General features: G+C 40.4%; 1 protein-coding gene and 1 long non-coding RNA gene across 8 annotated transcripts in view; both read right to left on the bottom strand.

Annotated features, from left to right (window-relative positions):
* Positions 1 to 270: 270 nt before the first annotated feature.
* Positions 271 to 14411, bottom strand: LOC106112694 (uncharacterized). Of its 7 annotated transcripts, XR_008746847.1 has the most exons (5): positions 12970 to 14411; positions 11704 to 11900; positions 9463 to 9564; positions 5035 to 8744; positions 271 to 3914 (listed from the first exon to the last, which is right to left on the bottom strand). It is a non-coding gene; the product is annotated as an uncharacterized LOC106112694 (long non-coding RNA). The 7 variants fall into 7 exon arrangements; XR_008746845.1 differs by having other exon boundaries at positions 5035 to 5141; positions 7524 to 11900; XR_008746848.1 differs by having other exon boundaries at positions 5035 to 7616; positions 8593 to 11900.
* Positions 14412 to 16355: 1944 nt separating this feature from the next.
* The window catches only part of BACH1 (BTB domain and CNC homolog 1), a 44665-nt gene continuing 35225 nt past the window's right edge, over positions 16356 to 25795 (bottom strand). The window contains exon 5 of the mRNA XM_055801987.1: positions 16356 to 18045. Coding sequence (XP_055657962.1) covers positions 18028 to 18045 — 18 coding nt within the window. The 3' untranslated portion in view covers positions 16356 to 18027. The remainder of the gene's footprint in view (positions 18046 to 25795) is intronic.

The raw sequence follows: 25795 nt of genomic DNA, 5'->3' as shown, positions 1-25795 counted from the left end.
CCTACTAACAAAAGAACAGTGCCCAGAAGGAAGGTGCATTAAAATACTACCCCCAAATGTGCATGATCTATGCTGGAACATGGCAACAAGTCAGCTGCAAGATGCACGGTCATTATGCACATACATGGCTCTAAACATGTATGTGCTTCTCTTTCACCCCCTACTCCTACTATTGTAGCAGCATTAGCTTAGCTCTTAAACCCAGCTTTTTCAATTAAACATTTTTCCAGCTATGAAAAAAAAAAATATTTCAAAGACATTTAATTTCAAAATATTATTTATTTATTTCTTGCAAACTTCTCTCTTGTGCCAACACCTTTTCTGAGGATGGAGAATCTTTTAAGTGATGCAGGTAGGAAAGAGGTGGGAGGAAAGAGAATTTTTCTAAAAACTGGGGAGAATAGGTAGGCATCATTCATCTTTCTGTAGTTGAAAGGTATGACAAAGGTGAAGAGAATGATGAGGGAAGGCAGAAAATAGAAGAAAAAGAAATCCGAACCTGTTTTTAAAAATCAAACTAAATAACTATGAGATTCAGTAGTTTCTTGTAAGACAAAAGGACTTGGTTCCTTTAGAGGCAGTTCTACCTTGTGATTTCAGATTATTACACCTCAGCACTGTCAGACCTCAGCCCCTCCATGCTCTACAAGTGATAACTCCTTCCTCCTCCTCCTCCTCTTTCCTTAGCCGCCTTTCCTGGCACTAAAATCGTCCCTTTCTCCTTACTTCTTACCCTCTGTGTCAAACAGCCTAACCACCAGCAGGGCAAGTTAAACTCAGAGCAATTCTTCCCAGTTTGTATTTCACTTTGAAACTGGCTGTTTTCATTTCAGCAAAGGACACCATGTGTGTCAGAAAACATTTTTACTTTTCCCAGCTGTAACAGTTTGTCTAATAAAAGACATTACCTCTGTTCCCAAGCCCCACCTGGCTAATGTTCTTAGCTCATAATAACCAGAACAACATGAACTCTTCTCCCCTTCTCCCAAAATATTAACAGGGAGTCTTTTATGTTAAAATTGAGCAACACTTGGGAGAACACTTCACCATTTGGGGGATGTCTCCTGTTTAGGAGTACAAAGATGCTAGGAAAAGACAGATTTGATCACATAGTGAACTGAAACTCTGCTTCAAATATTGCAATATAATGCCTCTATTTAAGACCCACTTGTCAACATTATTCATACGACACTCCACACGCTACCATCTGAATCCCTTTAGTGGATCACTCTCCGCTTTCCTGTTTAGAACCTGGTCATCAAAAATGCACTTTGGGTTCAAATATTTTTTTCTCTAACTTTGGTAAAGATAAGGAAGGGAATTTCAGAAAGTAAAGACATCTAGGCTCCTTCCAAATTAGTTTTTGCTTTGTTTTTGAAGTGATTTAAGAAAGGCAGCTGCATTGACTTTTGTAAAGGAGCACAAAATATTTTGCTTCACACATATGCAAAGGGCAACGTAAAATTTTATATGACAAAGGTGATGTAAAATGCCTTTGCCCAACCCCAAAACCCCATACAAAAAAATTATCATCATTTGCCATCCAGCAAAGATGACAACATTTTTCTGTGTCTGACTTGAGCACAGACTCTGCCTACCAAAGACTACAGAACAGCCCAGGGGTCTTGGAGAGAGGCTGTTGCGTGCTGGTTTAGCTTACTTTGCAAAGTGTATTTCTTCCCAGAAAAGCTCCCCCTCAGTGCAGCTCACCCCTCTACTCCAACATGAGTGGCTTTTGTGCTGCTACCTGTGGGTGACAGAGCCCAGATTCACACTATATAGCTCCATGCCTGGGCAAGCTCCAACCTACATTTTTAAAAACAGGAAGATACCAACTGACAATCTTAACATTTAATTTGATATTTTTGTGGAGACCTCGGGACTATAGAAAGTTGATTACTTTCCTTGAACTGGTTTTCCCCCATGTTTTCAGCATCCCTCCTCTTCCCCACCTTCCTTGTAGCTTTATGTCTATGAACAACAATAGGAGTAGCATTTCATCTCATAAATACGGAGAGCTCTTTTTGCAAGAAAATAGTGCATATGGTACCTGACACAGTCTAAAGATTCATTGGCTTCTGCTCTGCCAATAGCTAGCAAAAGAAAAATCTTCGTAAAAGCAACAAAACTGGGAGGGAGCTCAGGATCTGGCCCTGGGAGAAGCCGTTCTAAAATCTTGGGGAAAATTGAGTTTTAACATGCTCGCTAAGTGTCATGGACAAGAAAAAAAAAATTCCATCAGAAAACACAGTGGAGACAAGAGAGTAGGAGAGCTCGTGAAAGCCACATGCAGAGCTGCCAAATTAAATGTCATACCAATATACATTATTTGAGGAAATTGCTATAGATTGTCCTACTATTCTGTCATTAAGAAGAGCACCCAGAGGTGATGCTGTCCACAAAGCTTCCAGCAACATCTGCAGCTCCTGAGCCCTGGGGCAGCTGCAGTAGCTGGAGGGCTCTGTTGGCACCAGCACCACAGGGCAGCTGCTTACACACCTCTCACCCTCACTCCAAGGTGGGCGCAGGCAGGGGCATCTCTAGGACACCCCTAGACGTGCACATCAGGATTTCCTACTCCTGAAACGTGTGTGGACGTCCAGGGCAATGGGGACATCACCAAGTCAGCACGCCCAGGAAGGGCCAGCATAGCCATACTGCTGCAAAGCCAGATTGTGTCCCGTGTTGTTCGGTGGTGTTTACACACATGCTGATGAATAAACACAGCCTGACTCTGGAGAAGGAGTACACTGGCCATGAACACACCTATGTGTATGCATACTCATGGTGCAAAAATCTTGATGACTAGAGCTGATACTTTGTTTCTCTCAAAAAGACCTTTTTCATGCAATAAAAAAAAAAAATGATGGTGTGGGAAAAACAGCTCTCCCTGGCCTGAGGATAGTTTGCTTCAATAGAAATAACCAGTCAAAAACATAGTTTATCTCCCAGTGGGAATCCTTGTGTAATGTATGCCCATGTATGTATACCACTTGCTCTTCTACCTTTCATGCAGTTTTAGGTCTATGATCTTTCTCAGCAGCTATTATAAGTGTCATGTGAGACACAATAAACTTTTCACAACTGATAAAAATAAATATGTGTACAGGTAATAGCTTGTACAGGCTCTATACTGTTACAAGATAAATCATAAATACCTCCAGGGTCACAACATGCACATTACCACCATACAAACAAAACAAAACAAACACACACAAACTAAAAAAAAAAAAAAAAAAAAAAAAAAAGGCAAAGACAGACAAGAAAAAGGATATTGTGAAAAGCACATGAGGTTTGGCTTCAACAGCAAGCTCTACCACATGCTTTCCGAGTGACACTGGGCAAGTCGCGGCTTCTTCCTGCGACATCTGATGGCAATGATCATCTGATTTTAGTGTTCTTTGTGCTTTCCCCCCATTTAAATTTTATGTCTTTAAGAAAAGGAATTTCTCCCCCACAGTGAGTGTCTACGGCTTCTGGGGATAAAATGGGGACTGGAAGTCTCTTACCAAAAAAACCCCATAGATACCAATCTCAGCATAGGGTCCCAAGTAAAACAGTGCAGGCAATAAACCTTCCAGATACAGTCTAAAGTTAGTAGAACAGTACTGTGTTGAAGTAAACTACAAAATATCCACAAAATATAGCAGTCATTTAGGAACACAGAAGCTGTTCTAGAGTCTGTACTTCAGCACAGCACCCGGAGGTCCCTGAGCCAGCTCCCCAGCAGTCTGGTCTGTAGCACCATACAGCTCGGTGACAGCTACAGGGGTGCTGCACTGTGGCCATTCAGCAAGGCTTGTGTTTCATGTTTTCATGACAGAGAATGAGCCTGGATAAGCGTTACAGCACAATTAGAGATGTCTTGTTCAGACAAATTGATTTTGGTGCCCATATTCCTCAGCTCTTCAGTCCTGCCAAGGCAAGTCAGATGATAAAAAAAATCAAGTAGACAGACTGCAAGCTTACAAGCAGACATAGCCATTGCCTTCATTCCTGAAGGGGAACAAACCCACCCTTGAAAACTCAGTTTTTTAAGAAGTTGGCAAAAAAAACCCCCAAAAACAAAACATGGCAAAGCCCAATACTTAGACATGTTTCATCCATGACTTGTCCTACCAGCCCCGCCAATGCACTGCAGGATCTGAGATGCTTCCAGCTCCAGCCCCATCCAGGCAATGGTCTCGGTGCACAGCTGTCATGGGGGGCAGCATCACTGCCAGGCTTGGGCAGAGACCTCCCCAGCCCCGTGTCTCTGTGGGCCTTGTCCTTGTTGGAGCCAGCTCCCCTCCACTGGTGGTCACACCAGGGCTGATCCTAACTGGCTGGCAGGGCAGAAAGGCACTGACATTGTTGTGCATGAGCTGACGTAGCTTTGGATTTACACTGGTAATGCACTATGTCTGGAGGTGTTTTTCAGGCTAGGACTGTACTTTCAGCCTGGCATAAGCAGTGTTTGGGGCCCACAGGAGGCAGGATTAGCATATGTGATCAGACAAGACTGCCCGCAGCACGCTGGGCAGCCCAAAAAGGCAAGCCGATTGATTTACTGTAGGGGAAAACATAGTGCAGTGTCCTAGACCATTGTAATTCCATTCTGTCTTTGCCAAGGTTTTCAACTTTCCTCTTTGTCTCTTGCTCTTTTCTTTTTCTTCTCTTTTCTTTTTCTTCTCTTTTTTTTTCCCTTTAAGTAGGAGTATCTTTATTCTAGGCACTGGCCTGAGCTGCAACCCCAGGATTTTTGTCCCAGGTATGTACAATTTCAGGAGGAGAGGGAACTGCAGACCTAGTCCATTGTACTCCTCCTGACCAAGGAAAGGCAGAGGTTAGGATATCTTGTACCCCAAATGTCTATTAACTACTCACTTCATTCCACACATGAGAAGTGAAATCAGGTATTTCTTATATGAAATGATAGTAAAATCAAGAGGACTTTGGAGAAATATTACAAAGCATTTAGAGACCAGATTTAAAAGTGCTCCAATGGCACTTCTGGTAAAATAAATTCTTTGTAATTCAAGATATTAGATGTACCTTGGAAAAACTGAACACAGGCATCAGAAATCAAAGTGATCACTCTACATCCGTGTTGCTTGTATTTTGCTGGTCATGAACTTATTTTCCTTATGTTTTCTCAGAGGCTTAAGAAGAAAGGAAAAGATGAAAAATAAAAAGCTGAGATGTGATCTGAACGTCTAGGGAACTAAACCTCTTGATAAAATATTATAAGAAATTCACATAATCTTCTTTTCCCATCACATGGTTTCAGTTTGGGATTAATGCTTTACTTCCAAATTGAACTACACATTTCTTGTAAAATAATAATTAAAATATTAAGAAAAGTCACCAGAAAAATAGATTTTAAGACAGCTTTTCCTATTTAAAAATGTAGTAGTAGTAGCAGTAGTAGTTAAAAGAACCTGACTATTCCCAGTCAAAGGACTTTACACCACGGCATATTACTGACATTTATCTAGCTATAAACAAACACCCACTGAAGAGCAGCACGTTATGGTTAATTAAACAACAACAGGAGGGTGGGGGAGGGAGCAGAAGGAGGAAATAATAGTCATTTAGTTTAACTGGAAAAACGTGAAGAGCCTTGTAATGCAGCTACAAATTCAGCGAGTCAAAAATACAAGCCTCTGAAGTTAGCTCTCTAAGTATTACAAGTAGCAAACCATGTCAGCATCTCAGGGAACAGTCTCAGCTAAGTGATCAGTCATCTTTTGTTAGTGGTACCAGACAGAGATTTGTAGCATCTGTAATTTTAGAAGATAAAGTGAATATATCTAATCAATATTGGTCTTTCCACTGAAGTTCTCACACTTTATTTTCTTCCAAATGCTGCAGGATGGGCTTCCTTGTCCATCAAGCCATTTCTGCCCCAAAAGGGAGATGAAGCTCTATGGCAAAGTTGCCAGTAGCCTGGAGGGAAGTGCTGAGCATCACCCAAGGGCATGCAACTCAAGTTCACATTCAAAATCATTCTCAGGTACTGGCTGGGATAAAGCTGCTGCACAGGACTCCTGTCACACAGTCAGCAAGGTCTTATTGCTGGGGTAGCTCAGCCCCCACCCATGAATGGGCTGTGGTCTGGAGCCCCTGCACCAGTGGGGTATTTGGGTGGCATAAACCTATGGTCCACGTGCAATTAGCCTGGTGTCTTCAGCGCTGGGCTTCCTGCAGGGGTTCCTTCTCAGCAAGATTTGAGACGGCACCTCCAGAGATGGCAAGCCCCAGGCTCAGGGGATGCTGAGGCTGATAACTCTCTTTCGTTTTTTTAATTTCAGCTAGCTCTAATGTAGAAGGGCAAAACCAGCCAGAAACACAAATATTTGTAGGATGGAAAAAACATTCCTACCCTACATTAATTCTGAGCTCATCTCTGCCCTTCTTTTTAAATAACACATTAAAAATACATTATACAGCAATTTAATAATAACTCTTCATTCCTAAAGTAAGCAAGTATAATTTATTAGTCTTTTACAGACCAGTAAAGAAGGACAGAATGTAGATGTAGCTCAATGCTGAAATATCAGCCCAGGTTGCTCTGCCCTTGACATCCATCCATTGTAGGACAACTGCACCTGAGACAAGATGCTTTAGCAGTCACACCATCATGGTTTTTTTTTACCTTGCCTCCAAATCAGGCAGCCAGAGAGAAAAGCAGCAGTGCAGACAGGAAAGCAGGGACTGATACCTCGTGCCCATGGCACCCAGCCAGCTCTGCACCCACTGCTGGCAGGCAGAGGGATGGCCTTCACTGCCGTCTCCGAAGCTCAGCAAAGCTCTCAGAGCAACATGGATAATTTGGGTGGCAGGGAAAACTGGGAGGGCTCTGGTCCTACTTCCCACCCAAATCAAGGCCAGCTCTGCCTTGCTCACACCAGGATGCTTGGGGCTTTGCTCAGCTGGGTCTTAGAAGCTCCTTCAAGGCTGAAGGTTGCACTCTTGAGTGGGCTGGGATGCTGCTGGGCACTGAACTTAAAGAGGTTTTCAGCACAGATGCCCAGTGAATCAGTCCAAGCTTTAAAGACAATAACCCACGTTAACTGGGAACAAGGAATGTTAGCTCTGGGTGACAACAGACCTAGATCATAACTCTACCCTTGCCAAAAGCTCCCTGCATCGGCGCAAGGGGTATGGGGTTTGGGTGCCTCAGATGCTTCCTCTAGAAAAGATGAATAGTCAGTCCAAAGTGACCATTTAAACTTCACTGCTTCAGTCATTCATGTTTGTAAAAAGTTCTTATGTTTCACAATAAAAGGTGCCACAGATGAGATGGAAGATTTTTCTCCTGTGATAATCAAGGAAGGATATCGCATCTGAGCATTTCTATCTTCAGATTCCCTGATTAGGCTGTAGCCAGCATGTATTTCATTTGTGGTTTTATGGGAAACGTATATTACAGCATTTTTGCCAAAACTCATTAGCTCAATCAATTTTAATCCATTTTCTGTCTTCCCACAGGGTGAGCAGAGGGGGAAAACATAGATAAAGGGAAGAAATGTAAGCAATACCTGCAGATGACATCTTCCAGCAGTAACACTTATAGCATCTGATAACCTCCCACTGACAGTCTTTCTTGTGGTAAAGGCTGTAACAAACTGTTGCTGGGCAGAAGGAAAATGTCAAGTGCATCATAAAAGTCATAGCAAACGTATACCTCAAAATGCTCAAGGATTTATTGCAAGTGTGTATTTCTCCTTTGTATTGCCATATTTTGAACTCCCTAGATCTTTCATAAACCCAGATTAAATGGAGTCATATTTATAAGACAAAATATATGTTTTTATTATGACTTCTTCAATTATTTTTTGCTATCAATGTACCAGAAAGAGTACTTACATACTCAATTACCTAAAAGGGTCTATCCAGGCTCAAATGTTCAGCGCTGTTCTGCCAGTTAAAGAAAAGAACTTTAGACTCCTCTTCCCTAAGGCGTAATAAATAACAAAAAGCTGCTTTGTTCCATAGCTTTTTTTCTTCCTAAAGAAAAATAGAAGATTTTTATGTTTTGTTCTTGCTAGCAAAGCTGTACCACTGCTTGTATATGAAAGAGCAATATTCAATAACTAGGACTTTTAATTTGTGATAGTAATTTTTGGTCTGTGGTACATGATGTACCTCTAATAATAATATAGTAGCAAGCAAGTGCAACGTGGTGGGGACTGTATTCAGAATACAAATGAACTGATAGTGTTTTGAAAAAGAGTAAATAAGAGACCTCTAGTGCCCAACAAGATTGAAGGCTCTAGTGCACTTGAAAGAACTAGCACAATGCAACAGCTGAATTGTATGTACTGTGCTATTATTAAAATAATAGAGCAAAAAGCTTAATTCTAATATGTTTTTCTAATATTAAAAATATACTAATAAGAACTACACTTTTAAACTGCTTTTTGGAAAAGGAATTGAAGGTCTTTTCCTTCAACATTCAGCTGGCCCACTGTGACCAACCCCCACAGAACGGGAGAGCTCAGAGGAGAACGGGAAAAGCCAAGAACAAATAAGCCCCTCCCCACTAGAACTCAACAAAGAACTAACTGAGGGAATAATGTGTCATAAAGAAGGCTAAACTTATCTCACCACCAGGGAGACTGGAGAGCAACCTGGGTTTTAGATAAGGCAACTGCACCGGTGAGTCATTAGGTTCCCTGAGACAATTAACAAAGAGGAACGAATTTCTCAGCCAGCCAGTCCAGTGTGGGGCAGGGAGTGTGTACGTGGTTCAGCCCAACCTAAAGTATAAAACCAAGACAAATAATAAAGCAAATTTTGAAAAGAACAATGATTTGAGATGGCTTCAACCCGTGTATACCACTCTGGTGTCTAGGGACTCCCAGTGCGGTGACAGTGAGCATATAGACACTGGCAATGGGAATCACATTTCTATTGTGATTCAACAGTATATTGCAATTGCTATATTATATTTCTCTTGTGATCTCAGTACATTGTTGTTATCGCTTTGCTAAACTAAAATCCCATATAACACCAAATAAACCAAATAAGTAATTTGACATTAAGTAAATTCAGTAAAATATAAAATTTGATAATAAGTAGATTTGATATAAAGCTCTCCTTGTGCAGAATATCTAAAAGAACCTGGGCAGAGAGTATCTCATTCTAACATCCACTGTCAAAGTTTATTCTGCAGAAATGTAAGCTGTAATTTTTGTGCCTTCATAGTCCATATTGTAGATGAAGCTTTGTGACAGCCCACTGTAGCACATAATGCTCACACATACGGGTTTCAAAACAACATGCCAATTACTATCAGAAGCATCAAGATGTATGAATAAATAAAAAGAGCTATATAAATTATAGTAGTTTTTGAATGGACATAACTATGATCCTCTTCTTTTTTTTAATTCAAATGAATTTATTTATTCTTAAGTTCAAACACACAGGAATCAGTGGACCACACTGCAGCACTTTTTCTGTGTTAGGAATACTCACGATAAAACTGAGTGTCTGGCAACCGCTCAGTGGTGAGCATCAACTGACACAGTCTTACGGCACTATCCGCAGTTATGCCTTAGCCTTAGCAGCATCTCCCTTCTGAAATAATCAGTCAAAGCAGCATTGTTAATTGTGAGAAAGTAATGTCACAATAAATTTCCTACACACAACACGGCAAGTGTACACCACAAATGGAAAGAACATAAAAGCAGCTACACAGGGTCAGACCAAGAGCCCATATAATACATTGTCTCCAACAGCAGCCATAAGCAGATGCCAGGGGAGAAATGTGCACCAACATAGATGGCGTTTCTCCTAATACTCTCTCAATAAACTCCTCCCATTACATGAAGCTAGAAAATTTCCTAATCTAGATGTGGTTGTACAGTGGACTTCCCTAATTACTTCCTGAAGCACTTGTCCATGCTCTCGTTCAACCTGTGTAAAATTTTTGCACCAATACATATCATGTGAGCAAGAAGGCAAAGCCATCCGTTAAGTCAAGACTCATCTCTTCTTTGTTTTCAACTTGGTCCCTGCTAGTTTCATTTGATAGTTCAAGGAAAAGATGTGGAACAGTCTCTGACTTCCCCAGGCTATTCACGATCCTGTAGGGCTTCTGTAACATCATCACGGGATCTCCTAACACACTCAAGCAGGAGCCATTCCCACTTTCGATCCTCACAAGCCAGGCTCAGGGATAACCAGTCTATTTGTGCTATTCTTTTTCAATCAGCTTTCAAGTGTAGCTTGTTTTCTTTGGTATCCCTCAATGATTTACCTCAATTGTCAGATGATAAATTGGATGTCCTTGTCACAGTGGTGCTGAAAGGATATTTGTGGTGTGTGTCAGAGGTGGGGTCTTAGTCCTAGCCTGAGCCAGAAAGTAGGGTTAGGGTTACGGTTAGGACTGAGCCAAAGAGACCCTAGAGGTGTGGTTGGAGTGTGGCTGGAATTGGGCAGCCCAAGTGACAGTGGTGACATTGATTGTTCAGGGACAACCAATAGAGCTAAGCAGAAACATCCAGTGACCCTGCTCTCTGAAGAAACTGCAGGATTTCTCAGTCTTAGCCCATCGACGTAGTAAAGATTTCATATCAGAAACACAGAGATCATCTCAGAAGGTCTTGCTTGCTCTGAATTGTGATTCCTCAGCTGAGTAAGGATGGGCAGCAAGGTACAGTCAGATCGCTTTCCATGGATTATTCCACTTCTTATTTTCATTACTAGTCACTGAATTTTCCATGCATAAAAAAACAGAAAAGGTGCAAAGAAACAGCTAGCATCCTGCAGCCTTTTTAGAAACCTTGGCAAATTCCTGGCCATGACTATGGCCTCTTGGTCAGGCTGCGGGAACACCAGTGTCCCCGTAGCCAGGGTGTCAGCCCAGCTGCACCCACGCTGAAGCCTGGCAGCTGTGGGAGGCCTAAGGGCCCCCCTTAGAGAGGAGCCACCTCTTGCCTGGGGGGCAAAGCGCCTGTGCAAAATTTAGACAGCCAAGAGTCACTGAATCACCTGAAAAGCCTTTTCCAATGTTTTCCTAAGCTGCACAGTTTCAAGCTGTTAGCACAAGACACTTCATCTCTTCCCTGGCATCAGTTTGCATGCAGCATATTCCTGTGCAAAATGTACACCGCACGGCACCACGCCTATAGCCACCAGCTATCATTGGCACACTGTGGTTTGATACCCCGCCCTCAGGTAGGGCAGACCCGCTTTTTCCACCGCCTGCTCTTAGCAACTCAGTTTCTTTGCCCCGAATGCAGACAGACGAGCTCCTGCATACAGACGTTCCCTACAAGGAGCCAGCAGCTCCCTGCCAGGTTTCGGGCCAGAAAACTGCAGCGCCGCCAGGCTCCCTGGTGCCCAGCAGTGCTTCCCCCTCTCTCTCCTCCCCGCAGGGTGGTGGGCTGGTGGCAGGGGCTGCCCGCCAGCTGTCACCACCCACCGCAGAGGGGGGCAGGACGCCCCAGCCCTGACTGCGCCGCCATGTCGCACCATGCTGGCTACACCCAAGGGAGCCGACAGATGCCGTGACATCAATCCTGCAAACTCCCTGGTGCGTTCCAGCACCCACCTGAAGCATAAACAGAAAATGAGGCCAAAAGAACCCCCGCAACGCCCCCGACCTGTGAACACCCTTTCCAGAAGGCAGCTGTCCCTCCAGCAGGCCAGTGTGCCAGGGTTCCAGCCATTGCTCTGAGGAGCGAGGCACACAGGCGTCCCTTCAGCACTCACCGTGACAGCCCGACCGGAGCCTGTTGAACATGTGTTGCTGGTAACAGACAGGACTTAATCCTAATAACTGTGTGATGCAGATCCTGCCAGAAGCTCAGAGTTTAACGCCGCCCAGACTGATTTTCCAGCATTTGCTCATCTGCTTGTTTCAATTGCTCTGTAAAATTTTCACTCGTTCCAGCTGCAACCATACGGGCCTGGTAAAGAAAAGAATGCATTTGAAATGACGCGTCAAACAGACGACATGTCAAACTGCAAGCAGCACCTAAAGGGCCCAAGTGCTTGTGGGTGATTTGAGGGTACACGAATGCAGCGTATGTGAGGCTCCAAACATAAGCATCCCATGTATCAAAAATGGCTCTGAAATGATTGCTGAAAATGCTGGTGTGGTCAAGCAGCAAAGTAAAGAAAGCCAGGATACTTTAATAGTAAAAAGGCATCCTTCCAGAAGTGGAAGCCATGTCCAAACAAGGAAAACAGAGAGAAGCATTAACTTTAGCTAGTTAAATATAAGGCTATAATAAGAAAAACACTGCAGACAGATTTTTGAGAATTTTTCAGACTTTTTAATGTGTGGAAAATCAACCAGCCTGTAGAACCTGGAAAAGAGAGAGATGTAAGAAAAATACACAAGTAAGTTAAAGCCAGAGCAGAAATGCTAGATCAATTCTTTGCGTTTATTTTCACCATGTGGAAGAGCGGAGATCCCTGCTTCGGCTTCCAGCCAAACAGTCCACTTGAGAAGATGCTAAATAGAAGTGTCAGTAGAAAAGCAGAATAAATAGATAAAACAAATAGTAACAATTCATGAGGACAAGACAGTTTATGATGATGTCTTAAGAATCTCAAATATTAATTCTTGAAGTAATTAAGTATGGTGTGTTTTACCGCATGGCCATCAGAGAAAAAGAAAGTGATGACAACCTCTGAAAAGAGCTATGGGAAGATGTAGGGAGCTGCAGTTTAGTAATTCTGCTGCCTGTAGAAATCAGATTGGTTGAGATTATAACGGGAAGAATTACAAGAAACTTTAGTGATATGATGAGAAGGGGCAATATGACCAGAAGAGGGAAGTTACAAACCTGTTCAAGTTCCTCAAAGGGGTCACCAAGCACGTGGCTGTGAGCAAACCATATTTGGGTTTCCAAAATGGGTTTGTGTAACACTACCTGAACAAAGCTTTTTGTAAGAAATAGGTCCTCTTAAGGATTAATATCAGGTTAAGAGATGGGAAATAAACAGCAGGAATAAATTATTAGCCTTTACCATAAAGGAAGTTGCCACACGCGTTCCTTTACAGATGAAAGAGGAGACATCTCTGTGTTCAACATGCTCATCAATTATCTGGAAAAGAAAGTGAACTATAGGATAAAGATTGCTGATTCAGCACAGTAAAAAGATAAAATGGACTATGAAGAATTGCAGAACGACACTAAACAGCTGGATGGTAAAATAGGCAGATTAAATTCAATGTTGCTGAAGACAGTGTTGCATACAAGGAAGAACAATCTTAATTAACCATACACACTAATGATCTCCAAACTTGCTGTGTATCACTAAGGAAAAAAAAAATACATACCCAGAGTGGATAGGTTTTTGGAAACAGCTCTGTGCTCAGTGGTGGTCAAAACAATGAACAGAAAGTTAAACAAGATCAGGAATAAAGAATAAACCAGAAAGCATTCTTTAACAGTATGTGAATACACATCTTAAACAAGGCATGAAGTTCTGATCACCATATCTGAAAATGGATATACAGCTGAATTTAGGAGGTAAAGTGAAGAGAGACAAAACAGCAAACGTGAACAAGAAACCTGTTAATCTTCCTTTTACATAATGCAAACACTTAAAGGTATCAGAAGAATTGGTCAGGCAGAAGATGTAGAAGCAAAATAAGAGGAATGACATTTTTGAGGGTGTACTTACACGGTGACACTCACTAGCATGTTAAATGTACACCTTGTCTAAAAATCAAAAGGCATACCAAACCATTAAAGAGAAAAATGTAAATGCAATCTCAGGCTCAGGAAGCCCATAGCCTTCAGATCACTGGGAGGAAACGGCAGGGGAAGGATGACACTGTATTTGCCCCAAATGATGTAGCCACTGGCAGGGAGTGCACACACAGCCAGACGGGCCCATGTATGGTCAGGATCGCTGTTCCTACACTCCACATTTTGAAAAAGTCCACCAAATGGCAGGAACAAATTCATGCAAAATGGTAGGGAGTCAGCTGCATCCCAGCTTTACCAGTGCATGAACAAATTTACCCAGACTCTGCCCAGTCTTTATCTGCTTACCCCTGACATGAATTTGGCAATATCGTTTTCAGGAGACGGAGTTTATTATGAATACCGTACCTGCCATGATTGTTGTCGGTTGGAAATCACATTCTCCCATTTCCATTTCTGTCTGCAACTTGAATACCAGTAAGTGAAGCCAGGAACAAGGGAAATTCAGATATAAAATAACTGCAAGTCTGCCAAGAGCAGGATGCCAAGAAATTCATAAGCAACAACTGTTTTCCCTCCTTCATGATTCTCCCTGTTCTGCATTTGTTTCCCCACATATTTACTAAAAAGGCACATGTTAAGTTCTTTCAGAAAACCTAGCTAATTTGAATTTTATTTGCTGAATGAAAGCATTTTCCGGTTGTATGCAGTATGTCCAAAACAATTGAGATCAGCAAGCAGTTTCCAAAAAAGATTGTGGAAAACTATTACCAAAAAAAAAAAAAAAAAAAAGGTAAATTTTTTTTTAAGCCCAATAATTTATCGCTTGTCTTCCACCATCCTGAAGAATATTTCTGAAAGATACTAGGTACTGACAACAGTATAGTACGTTCACATAACTTGTATAGCAGTATTTTTCAATGACCCTTAATAAAGGCAACAGTTTCAAAAATGAACTCAAGGTACAGAGCAGAGAGGGAAGAGTGTGTATTAATACACAAATGAAGATACTATATTTCAATAAAGAACACAAATTTTACTTTGCCTTTTTCAAAAAAAGATGTAATTTGGCATAGAAGTTTGATGTTTTGGATAAGACATTCTGCACAGATACATAGGAAAGCTAAAATGTGGGTTCAAAAATTTGCATTGCTATTCTTAACTCTTAAAAAAATCACAAGTCTTAAGATGAAAAGTTTTAAATAGATGATTTGGCACACTGTCTTACAAGGGGGAATAACTTCAAATTAAAGCTTTAATTACTACAGCATTTAGTAACATTATTAAGGTATCTTTTGTGGTTACAATCCTGTAAAGCATAATTTTAATGTAGCTGAGATGTCCCAAATTCTATAAATAAAAAGTGGAAAGGACCTAATTTATTATACTGAAAACCAGGGGAACATTTACTTTAATGCATTACAGCATGAGCTTTAAATAACATTTATGACAGTCTGTAAATTTATTACCAAAGTAGTTATTTGCATTAGCGGATTCCTGGATATAATCACTCTCCAGACTTCCGCCCTCCCCATCCCAGGTTTTCACTAATTTCAGCTGAAATGATTTGTGGTTCCAAAAAGAAATGAACATCAATTATGGAGTTTTAAAACTCATTTTCAGATACCCAGTGGTGACAACTGTATTAGCCTTATCACATTCTAGTTACTCATTACATTTTCCTTCTTTCTGGATCTTTGGAATCAATTGGCTGAAACGTACAAAGGAACTGGGACGTATTTACTTCTTGGGACTCATAGGAATACTCTGTAATTATCCGAGTGACTAAGACCTTTTTTCTAAACCAGACACATTTACTAAGCTTTAATGCATTTCGTGACAGTGCATAATACAGACCAATACATTTCTGCTGGAGTATAAACTGAGGGTCACAAAAAAATGTAGGGTTCCTAGATTAACTGGGACACAGGTATAAAAAAAGAAAAAGTCAAAGAAGGATAGGGGTGAGATGAGCTCTAAATACAAGACAATAGCTGGTTTTATGCCGAGCGCACAAAACTGCAAGGAGAGTAACATTGTTGACTGAAGGACATCAAATCAAGCTTCAGGGAAGCTTTGCGCTAATCCTGTGTTGTAATGACAGCTTAAAAATTTGGTCCTTTGATGAGTTCTGAGATTGACTTAAACCTCTTTAATTTGGCTTGCTGGTATTTAATCTTTTAACTTTGCATTCTTAATCAAAACTCAAAGCAGATCTTTAATCTTATATGTATAAAATGGAAGATTAGAGGACCCTGACCTGCCTCTGGTAGACAGCTGTTTACTTCCCCTTTTCCTTCTCCTTCCCACAGTAATAGCAAGTGAGAGTCATTTCAAACCTGTAGGAAGGTCTTAGGAGAAAAGGCAAAGTACGTAAATATTCTCTGACAGAGAAGAATTGAAACCCTTCTCTCTCTTCAGTGAAGAATTGAAATCCATCAGAGCCTCTGCATGCGGGTCTTTCAGAACATAGTTAATGTGATGGGAAAATAATTCTCTTTTGCTCAGATTCCTCACAGAAGAGGGAGAGCTATATTCAGATTTCCTTCACCTCTAGAACACCAGAGACATCTGCAGACTTCAGTGCCTACTCAGGTTTAATAGCACACAATATACAAGACAAAGGTGAGTCAACAAAATGCTATGTACAAAGTAAGGAATTGTCTTCACCGATAAAAAACAAATCTGTGAGGATACACCTACCAAACATGTCTGATTTTATTGGAAATTCTTCGCAGTAGAGACAGGGTTTTTTAAACAAGAAAGGTATACAGCAACTCCTTTAAGACGGCCGGTGCTCTTACACATCAAGAAGCACCTTTAAACCTATTTAGTACTCAGAGGAGATTATGGTGCCATTAAATCAGGGCACCTTAGATGGCCCCAGTTGCTGGGACCTCACTGTGGGTTCTTATGGGAGCTCACAAAAGACTTTAAACCAGCACTTCAGCAGACATGCAAGGCATCACAAGGTACAATGACATCTCCTTTCCTCTTCCTGAGTGTTTCTAGCCAGCTGGACCATGCATGCAACCTCCAGCATCAGAGCATTTGAAAAGGCAAAGCAAGGACCCTGGACCCAGGTCCTTGGAGCACTGGGCTAGAAGCTTTCTAGGACACCAGGCTGCTTTTCCCTGTGACCAGTCCAGTAATTCATCTCACTTTGCCACAGCAAGACAGCCCCACTCCGGGGTTTTGTCTCAGGCTTAGCATGAGGAGAAGGATCATTACGGTATGAGTGACTAAATTCACGCAAGAGCAAGTGGATACCAGGCATTGCTAATTGCAAGAGAGACCTAAGATAAAAGAAAAAGTCACCTCTCCTTTTGTGAACTTCATTTATTCCCCGTGTTGAGTTCCCTGTCTTGTATGGAAATTTCCATGTGTCTGAGTTGCCTGAGCAAACAGTTGTTGATTTTCACTGCACATAGCTGAGCTGAAGGCATTTAATGTCACGAAAATCTTAATCAGATGCATTAGGAGAACAACAATCTTGATTTCACAATTCATTTTAAATTCCTTACACTCTCCATCATAGTCCTGGAAACACTGTATTTTACATCATGTTATCCTGGTTTATCTGTTTCTGAATTATTCAAATAACTTAAATAGAGGCAAAGTCTATGGAAAAGTAATTTCCTGAAGTTCAGTAAGAGTTTTGAACTATGTTCAACTTAGTTTGATGCGAGTGAGCTAGAATTAAACTTTTCTTAATCTGGATTGTTTCCTTAAAGAGCACATACAGCTGGACAAAATAGCAAAAATTATCTGGGGTTTTATTTAGAGGGGGGAAAGGTCAAAAGGGAAAAGACATTTTCTATACAGACCAGCAAATGAACAGAAAGAAATTCCTCATTGAATAAAAATGCTTCCAGCATGGCTTCTGACATCATGGCTTTTATGCAGTGCATTTGTAAGCATAAATGTCATTCACATAATCCAAGGATTAAGATGAGATCATCTTCCCTCCCTTGAGGAAGATAGCTCAGGGTTAAGAAACTTTTTAGAAACAACCCTGACCAACACAGGTTAGACCTTTCTCCTCCTTCCCTAATGAAAGTATATACAGCTCCACTTAATGATCTCCGTATTTAGCAAGAGGTCTATTACGGTCACCAAATTGGTAAGATATTTTTTTTCTTGCAGTGGCTCCTGTCACAACTCTTGGTCTTTGAAAGGAACATGAAGATCTAGTGTGAATAACAAAGGAGATCTTTAAAACAGAAGTTGGTTGTTCAGTTTTTTTGGAAGTTACAGTTGGGGTTTGCCTACGTGAGAAATGAAGAAGTTGAAGTGTTCTGTAAATATTCAGAAGTGTTCTCACATCCTTCTTATGATTTCTGGAAGTATTAGCAGTGAAGTCAGTAAATCATCATGTGATTGGGCAGTCCTAAGTAGAATGAAAAAAACAGCTGATATTAAAATTTTGCTATTTATTAGCTGTTCGGATGCTCTTATTGTTCTGCTGCTTTTTTTTCTTAAATCAGATGAAAAGTATAATTTGTCATGTCAAATTTTTAGTAACTTTTCTCAACATCATTCTCCTCACACAATATTTATAAAAAAACCCCAAACAAACAGTGGCTGCACATACACAAATCCATGGTAACACATGCCCTTCCCGCAGTGTGCTTGAGCAAAACAGACTGGTCATCTACAACATGATGGAGAAAGAAAAGAAGGTGCCAGTCCACCAAGAAATCAGCCTAACAGCAGTCACCCTCTGCTTCCCTCCCCAGTCAGAACTGGCAGAGGTCTTTCACCTTCAGCTTCTGAAACAAGACATTTCCTTGAATTCAGGTTCTACTATTACAAACAGAAGTATTCAATACTTGATTCTTCCTGGCTGTGGCTGTCATCTATACTTCTGTATTACCCCTGGCTCTCTTCCTTGGGAATCTTACTTTACTAAGTAGGTTTCTTTGCAAAGAGGAGGGAGGAAAGAGTAAGGAAACAGTTCTTGTTCCATTCCCTTTTAACTTCGAACCAAATAACTCTTTGAATCAGGCTTTCAGTGGTACTTAAGACTAAAGGATTGGACTCACCTGTTTCAAATGACTGCATGAACTTTCCTTCTCTCTACCTGTTTCTTATTTGAAAGCCTACATTAAAATAGATCAAATTATAATAATCTATTTTTTGTGGTTTTGTTTCTTCCTTTAGACATGATGCTGCGCACAGCCAACAGACAGTAGGAGGAAGTCAAGAGCTGAACTATGGGATTGCTCCCCACAGTCTTGCTATGCTCAAATGCAGCCAAGTACCTTGTAGACAGGGATGGTGAGGGTCAAACCTAGAGCTTCAGCTCAGCTTCTAGGCCCAGCTGACAATCTTTAAGGTATAGCAGATATAAGACAACTGTCTGGACACTAGGCAGCCTCAAGTACCGAATTGGCCTGCTTACAGGCTTAGTTTACTAATACATACTATGGAGCTAATATATATTGGTTCTGCAGCACTTGTGAAAATCCATTTGCTAACATTTGAAACATACAACTAGCAACATTAACCCGCTATACAAAATGCCCAACTGGAACAAGACCTTGCTTTTTAAGCATTCAATTCAATGTAGATTTATTTGAGGAATACTTGAGAAATACAAACCCCGGAGACTTAATCTGCTTTTCACGGAAGCTGTTATCCCGTTGTCTAACACTTTCAGAATATTTGATGTCCACAGTTACTACAATGAATAAAGCTTTAACTAAACAAGATGTCTCCCTATGATTTTTTCAGATTTTCTTTTCGTCTTTCTAACTATGCCAAGAAGGCTCTTGATGAACAGTCACAGGGTCACTAGAAGCTCAGCAGATTTCTGATCCACTGATCTCATCCAGCTGAAATAAATGTCTATGGGCTGTCTGGATGTGCCCATCAATTCCACTTGGCCTGATGTTGAACTATGGGTGTACTAACTTATCAGACCTGTGGAGGTACACTTGGATGAAAGCATCATTCAGTAGCTACCAAGGCTTGCTTCCAAGCTCACCATCTGGATAGGTGGGTAGTCCAGTTTCAAAGCCAGCCTTACAACAGCCTTTAAAATGCAACACCAAAATTGTCCATCTCAAATTATACAACACAAGAAGAACTACTTCCTTTTAGCAATGTGTAGGTTCCCCTAATTTCAACTGTATTTCCTGATTCATTTTTCCTGAATTAAGAATTCTTGTTTTGTCTCACAAACTTGTGATTCTTCTGATTCATTCAATCTGAAGTTCCCATTGCTGAAGTTAATCTGATTCCTGGAATGACAAGTCTTCTGGGAAAAACCACCACTGAGTCCTTAAACTATAGTACCTACATCCACTTCCAGCCTCCCTTGAATGAAGCTGGAGAGCTGCCAAAGCTTCCACTACCACCATTTAAAGTTATCTTTCCCAGTTTTGTTAGGCTGACTAGCAGCTTTCCATTGCAACATGTAAAGGTACAATGTATGGGAGATCCACATACATGAAATAGTACTGAATGCCTATCTTTAGGCAACCAAATCCCTCTGCCAGCATCACTGATGGCAGTAGCAAAATTATGCACAGTCACAGGTACTTTATCTTGGAGTTTACTAGGCATCTAGTTAGGTAGGGATATTTCTGTGCAGCAGTCAAACTGCTTATTGCAATGACTGTTCCCAAACTTCTTCAGTTTCTTGACCCCTGGAAGAACACAGAATTTGAAAGCATATGCACTGAGCTTTTCAAGCTAGCTTTAGTTCGTTCAGTGTACCTCAACAACAGGAATCCTTTCCAGTTAGCAAAATGCTTCAAATTGTTTTAATACTTATTTTGCAATTTTGCTGCAAAGCCTCGTTTTAACCTACATTTTTGTGCCCTCCTGCCGGATCCACTAACGTTGCAGCCATATTACACTACTTAGCCATGAGACAGTTCAAGCCTCAGAGCACAGCTGAAGAAAAAACACCTGGCCTTATGATTTCCATGCTTGCAGCCTTCTGCATAAGACAGCTGAAACCCATGCATCGCATGCACCAGGGGACCAGACGAGAGGTGACAACAATTCCATGCCATTACAGAGCAGATCTGGCCTCAACAAAAAGAGGGATTTCTAAGTGGCCCGTAGACTTTGGCCACAGTGATGACTGCTGTCTTCCCTGCTTCCGATTATCTGTGAAGGAAGGAAAGGCAGTGGATGCTGAAGCTGTATCTCCTGAGCTACACATGTAGTTTGCCTTGCCACAATAGTTTACCCATTTAGATCCTTGACTGCTCATTGGAACATTGAAGACAGTGGGAACAACGGAACATAACACAAAAGCACTTATTTTGATGACCATCATTTAGTAAAAAAAACCAACCAAACAAACCAAAACCAACAAAAAACCCATACCATACCTAGTCTAATTTATAATTTAGAGTTACAGTTGTAAAAACCTGAAATGATTAAACCATCATCTTAAAAACTGTGAGAGGAGTCATGAGTAATATTACATCACTTTTTCATGTGTTTTACTTCCTATATGAATAGCATGAAGTAAGTTTTAAAGGGGATAAAAATAGTCGAATAGTATCAGCAAAAGCACAAGACTTCTCTTAAGTCTTGCACAATATTTTTCTGATTTGTAAAAAGTAAATCATAAATCACATTCTAGTGAACAGGGAGGGGAGTATAGTCCTGGATCCTACTAATTCATAGACTTGACAGGTAATGCTGCAGGATGATGGTCCTGCAGCACACACAGAATTAGGATTCTTCTTTTGTATGACTTGTCACAAACTCGGGAGAAGAGAAAAGCAAAAAGGACATTACAAAACCAGGAAGCTTGCGCAAAGGGTGGGTTTTTTCCTTCATTAGCTAGCTAACAACATGGAAGCAAGGTCTGCAATCTAGCTGACTTCTATCAGCATATAATCAGTGATTCTGCACATAAAAGACATTGCAGTGCCAAGAGACATCAAACTTACTCATCAGCATCGCTCAGGCTGACTTGAGATTTAAAGGGAAAATTTAAACCACCAAAATTTAAATTTGACTTTTAAAGTATTTTTTTCAAGCATTCATAAATGCATCATCTGGAGCCACTGTCTCCAGCTGATGCAACTTGTTTTCTAATGGGAGAACAAAAATCCAAGAACTGTTTTTTTAAGACATGAACTTAACATAGATAGCTACAACACGTTCAGCACCAACATGACTATTTTCAAGTGAAAAGCCACCTGTAGAAGATGGCTGTGAATGAACAATTTAAACAATGCAGTGCCTCCTGCAACGGTATGTAAGATCATGTTTCTCCCGGAGGTATTTTCCCTGGAAGAATTTGCACATCAAAAAGTTGTAATGCCAAAATGCCAACTCCAAACAGCAGCTGTTGGATCCTTAAGCCTCAGCTTCAAATCACACCACCTCAAATCCCAAACTCCCAACAATGCACAGCAGCTGAGTTCTCGGCATAACATTTATTTTGATTGACAGATTTCCTAAATTTGTGAGCCTACAAGCAAAATCTCAGCCATAAGAAGTCTCAAAAAGTATTGGAAAGATGGCATGGCAAGTGCCTCAGCTGCAGCATTGAGCCTTCCTACCCCCAGTTTATTTTTTCTCCCATTAAGAGCTCCACAGGGCAATCCAGTCAACAAACAATATTTCTGGGATCAGATACCAGATCTTCAGATCAATATAATGGGAACATAGTAAAGAAGGACTAATGCGCTGTCTTGTTTTATTGCTTGGTTTCATCAGTGTTTCAGGCTACATTTTCAGCATTTTATAGTCCAGTATTATTCTCTGGGCTGAACCATAACCTTTTGATTTTAGGATGGGGTTGAAATAATTTTTGACAGCTCAAAGATTTTTTTAAGCTATTTTTGAGATGGGAATTATACACAGGTCATTTTCCATTACTAAGAAAAAGCATTTAAATTACTTGGGAAATTTCTCGCAACTGTAAAGTAATAATCAGCTTTGAAATAAGGATTTTCTTTTTATGACATCTGTACAGCCTTGCTTTTACCATTTGCATTTTAATACATTGAGAATAAAGACTTTTCTGTATATTGTTCAAAAACAAAGCTGTTTTCTAGTTTAGATTGTCATTTTTAAAGCAAATTGGTATCCCTAAAAGCATTTTTATTACTGTGTCTATAGGAAGAGCTACATAAATGTAACCAATTTTGGTATTATTATGGCAGAAAATTTTGCCATATACACACGAACTAACAAGTTTGCATTTGTTTCTTTTTTTTTTAAGCTGAGAAGGGGGGGAAAAAGGATATGAGAGAAGTTACTGTTAGCATCTCTGTGTTACTGAGTTTTCAAGTATTTTATCTATATGAGTGCTTAAGGACTACACAAAGCTTCAGCTGACAGTTTGTAATTTCTCAATTGTTCTTTACACTCAGGCTTAATCTAGCATACTGACATCAAGGTGAATACTAACATAGTTTCTCAACAAAATAATTAAATGTAGGCATCTTCTATTTTACCTCAACTAATTCCTTCTTCTGCCCCTTTTCTTTGTGAGCAGCATTACACAGCATCAACTGAAAGCTGCAGCTGATGCTGTGTAAAATGTGTAAAAGCAAATCTTTTCTTCCAAAGTTTGGTTCGTTCTGTTTGTTTATACCAAACACTTGGCATCACCTGGTACCATTTGGCTTGTTTGAAAACAGCCTTTTCCCTCTTCAGAGCAGCACCCAGGAAGAAGAGAGTCCACCAAGATGGGGGAAAGAGGGAACAGAATAATCCTCAACTTCGTTTGTGGAAATTACCTCCCAATACCTTGCTGTGCAGCGTGCACAAGGTGGCAAGATCGTAATTTCTTGATCACAAACTAGGGATGCCATCAGATTGAGTCTCTTAAAGCAAACTCGTATGGCTTAGAAAGTAGTAGCCTGATTTTCAAACCATCATCTATTTCTGTCCCTATTTATATTTAAAAGGCCCAATGCTGACACAGGACTTAAAAACCTCTTCTCTTTCAGGAAATAAGTAACGTAAGCTCCATGAACTAATAGCACATTTAATATTAAGGCGGCGCTAAAACACTGTTAGGCCAGTCCCCAAGGCAAATTTCAGCATACTCTGCAACTTCAGTATATTCACTGAATGCAGAAAGCCTCTGGAAATATTCTGTTAATTATTTTTACTGCTTTTCTCTCGAATACAAGCCCGTAAGATATGAGACACTTCACCAATTAAGTTATGGACAGAATGTAAGCTCTTGGAATTCAGACCTGAATTCAACGTAGTAACATCAGCAATCAGTATGCCGCATTTGCATCACTAATACATTGAAATACATAAGGTGAGTGTTAAATAGGATTTGCAGATTGAAAAGCTAGATATTGACATTTGCATCCTAAATTATTTTTTTAAATAATTTAAATTCACTTTGCCAGTAGTTTGGGTTGGTTTGTTTTTTTTTTTTAAAAACCAACGAGTGTCAGTTTAGTTGCTCTCACTTTGAGAAGGCCTAATGCAGGCAGTACGCGGCATCATGCTGCCATCTGTAGTTTAAAGAAGAAAATCGACTGCACAATCCAAATAAAAGTAGCCACTGGATAGGCAGCATCCGTAGAATGAAAACGATCCAGGCTTCTCCAAAGCCATGTGATGAAGGACGGATGCACATAACACATTTTTGTGCTCGCATTCTAGCTCACGCCAAGACTCAGGGCCTCAAACATCAGCGAGACCTTCATAAGGAGTCCTAGGTTGGCCTAAGTCCTAGTTGGTTGCCCTTGTCCCCACCACCCCATGCCAAATCAACCGGTCTTTTTGATGCAAAAGTATCTGTTCACATCATGGGCACAAGTAAGAGAAAAAGCAACGGTACATCAGCACTCCTGAAAAACAGGTTCTTAACAGTATGAAAGAGAGATTTGGAAATCTCTATTACTCATGTAAGACACTCACTAGCCCTTAATTTCAAAGCAGGCATCAGCAGCTTGGAAGAAAACAGTTACAGAAACAAAATATTCACATCCCAAATTATTCAGACATCAAGGTTCTTCTAGTCTTAAAGAGTGTCTTCATAAAATTATATACCTTTTTGCAGAAATCTGAGTTTTAAAAAGTGAAATTGTGATAAATTTCCATGAAAACAAAACTAGAAACCTGTTTTCCCGTTAAGAAAATAACAGAAATATTTTTTTGATGCGGAAATCCTGTAAATTACAGACTTCTACCTTCCAGAATCTGACACTTCTTGGTTTTATTTCCTCTGGTGGTGGTTTGTTTGAACTTTTAATTTAAAAAAAAACAAAACCAAAATATACCACACAGAAAATAACCACCCACAGAGAACAAACAAAGAAATTCCTTGTTTAATTCGGTTCTGACTGAAATCCCACAAGCAGATGACACTTTTGTGATGTCCTGTATAGGCATTATGAATATGTTCATTTTTACCTTCTAATTTTGGAAGGTTATGAAACCACCAATAAGTTTTTCATTAGCAAAAAAAGCACAAGTTACAAGTCTTAAATTACTACTAGAACCTACAAAAACTTATTGACAGTTTTCATCTGTATCCTCATTTTTTAAAATACATCTGTAGATACATAGAAAGTTGGAAGCTCTTTACTGGCTGTAGCACTCAGAAAAAGCTTCTCACTAGCTGACACTGGAAGGGTTGTCCAGCACTGGAACAGGCTGCCCAGGGAAACAGTTGAGTCCCCATCCCTGGAGGCAATTTAAAAAGATGTGGAGATGTGGAGCTTAGAGACAGGTTTAGTGGTGAACTTGGCAGTGCCAAGTTAACAGTTGGAGTTGATGATCTTAAAGGTCTTTTCCAACCTAAACTAGTCTACGATAGGGGAAAGAACCCACTACATGCACACAATACTTTAAGAACTGCAGTTCAAGACTATCTACAAGCAAATATTCAGCTTCTAGTGAACTTTACAAACAATCTCAAGACTTCCTAGTGCATCTTGACCACGCAACGTAGTTTTCTCTGCTTGACACTGCCAGAATGGTATCATATCAGCTGTTCTGCTCCTCGGTTTCCTCTAAAAAAACTGATCCAAATGCAGTCAGGAAAACAATGACACATTAAATCCTACATAGATGGCATGGCTCACAGAACATTCTAGGTACTCCATGATGTGTGTCAATCCAGCTGTCTAGCAGACACTAGCACTTCTAATGAGCTCAGGGAAAGTATTTTTCTTTTATATATATAT

The sequence above is a fragment of the Falco peregrinus genome, chromosome 4, assembly GCF_023634155.1.
Source record: "Falco peregrinus isolate bFalPer1 chromosome 4, bFalPer1.pri, whole genome shotgun sequence".
Classification (NCBI taxonomy): Eukaryota; Metazoa; Chordata; class Aves; order Falconiformes; family Falconidae; genus Falco; species Falco peregrinus.
Note: the sequence above shows the minus strand (reverse complement) of the source record. Positions and strands in the feature narration are given on the sequence as shown.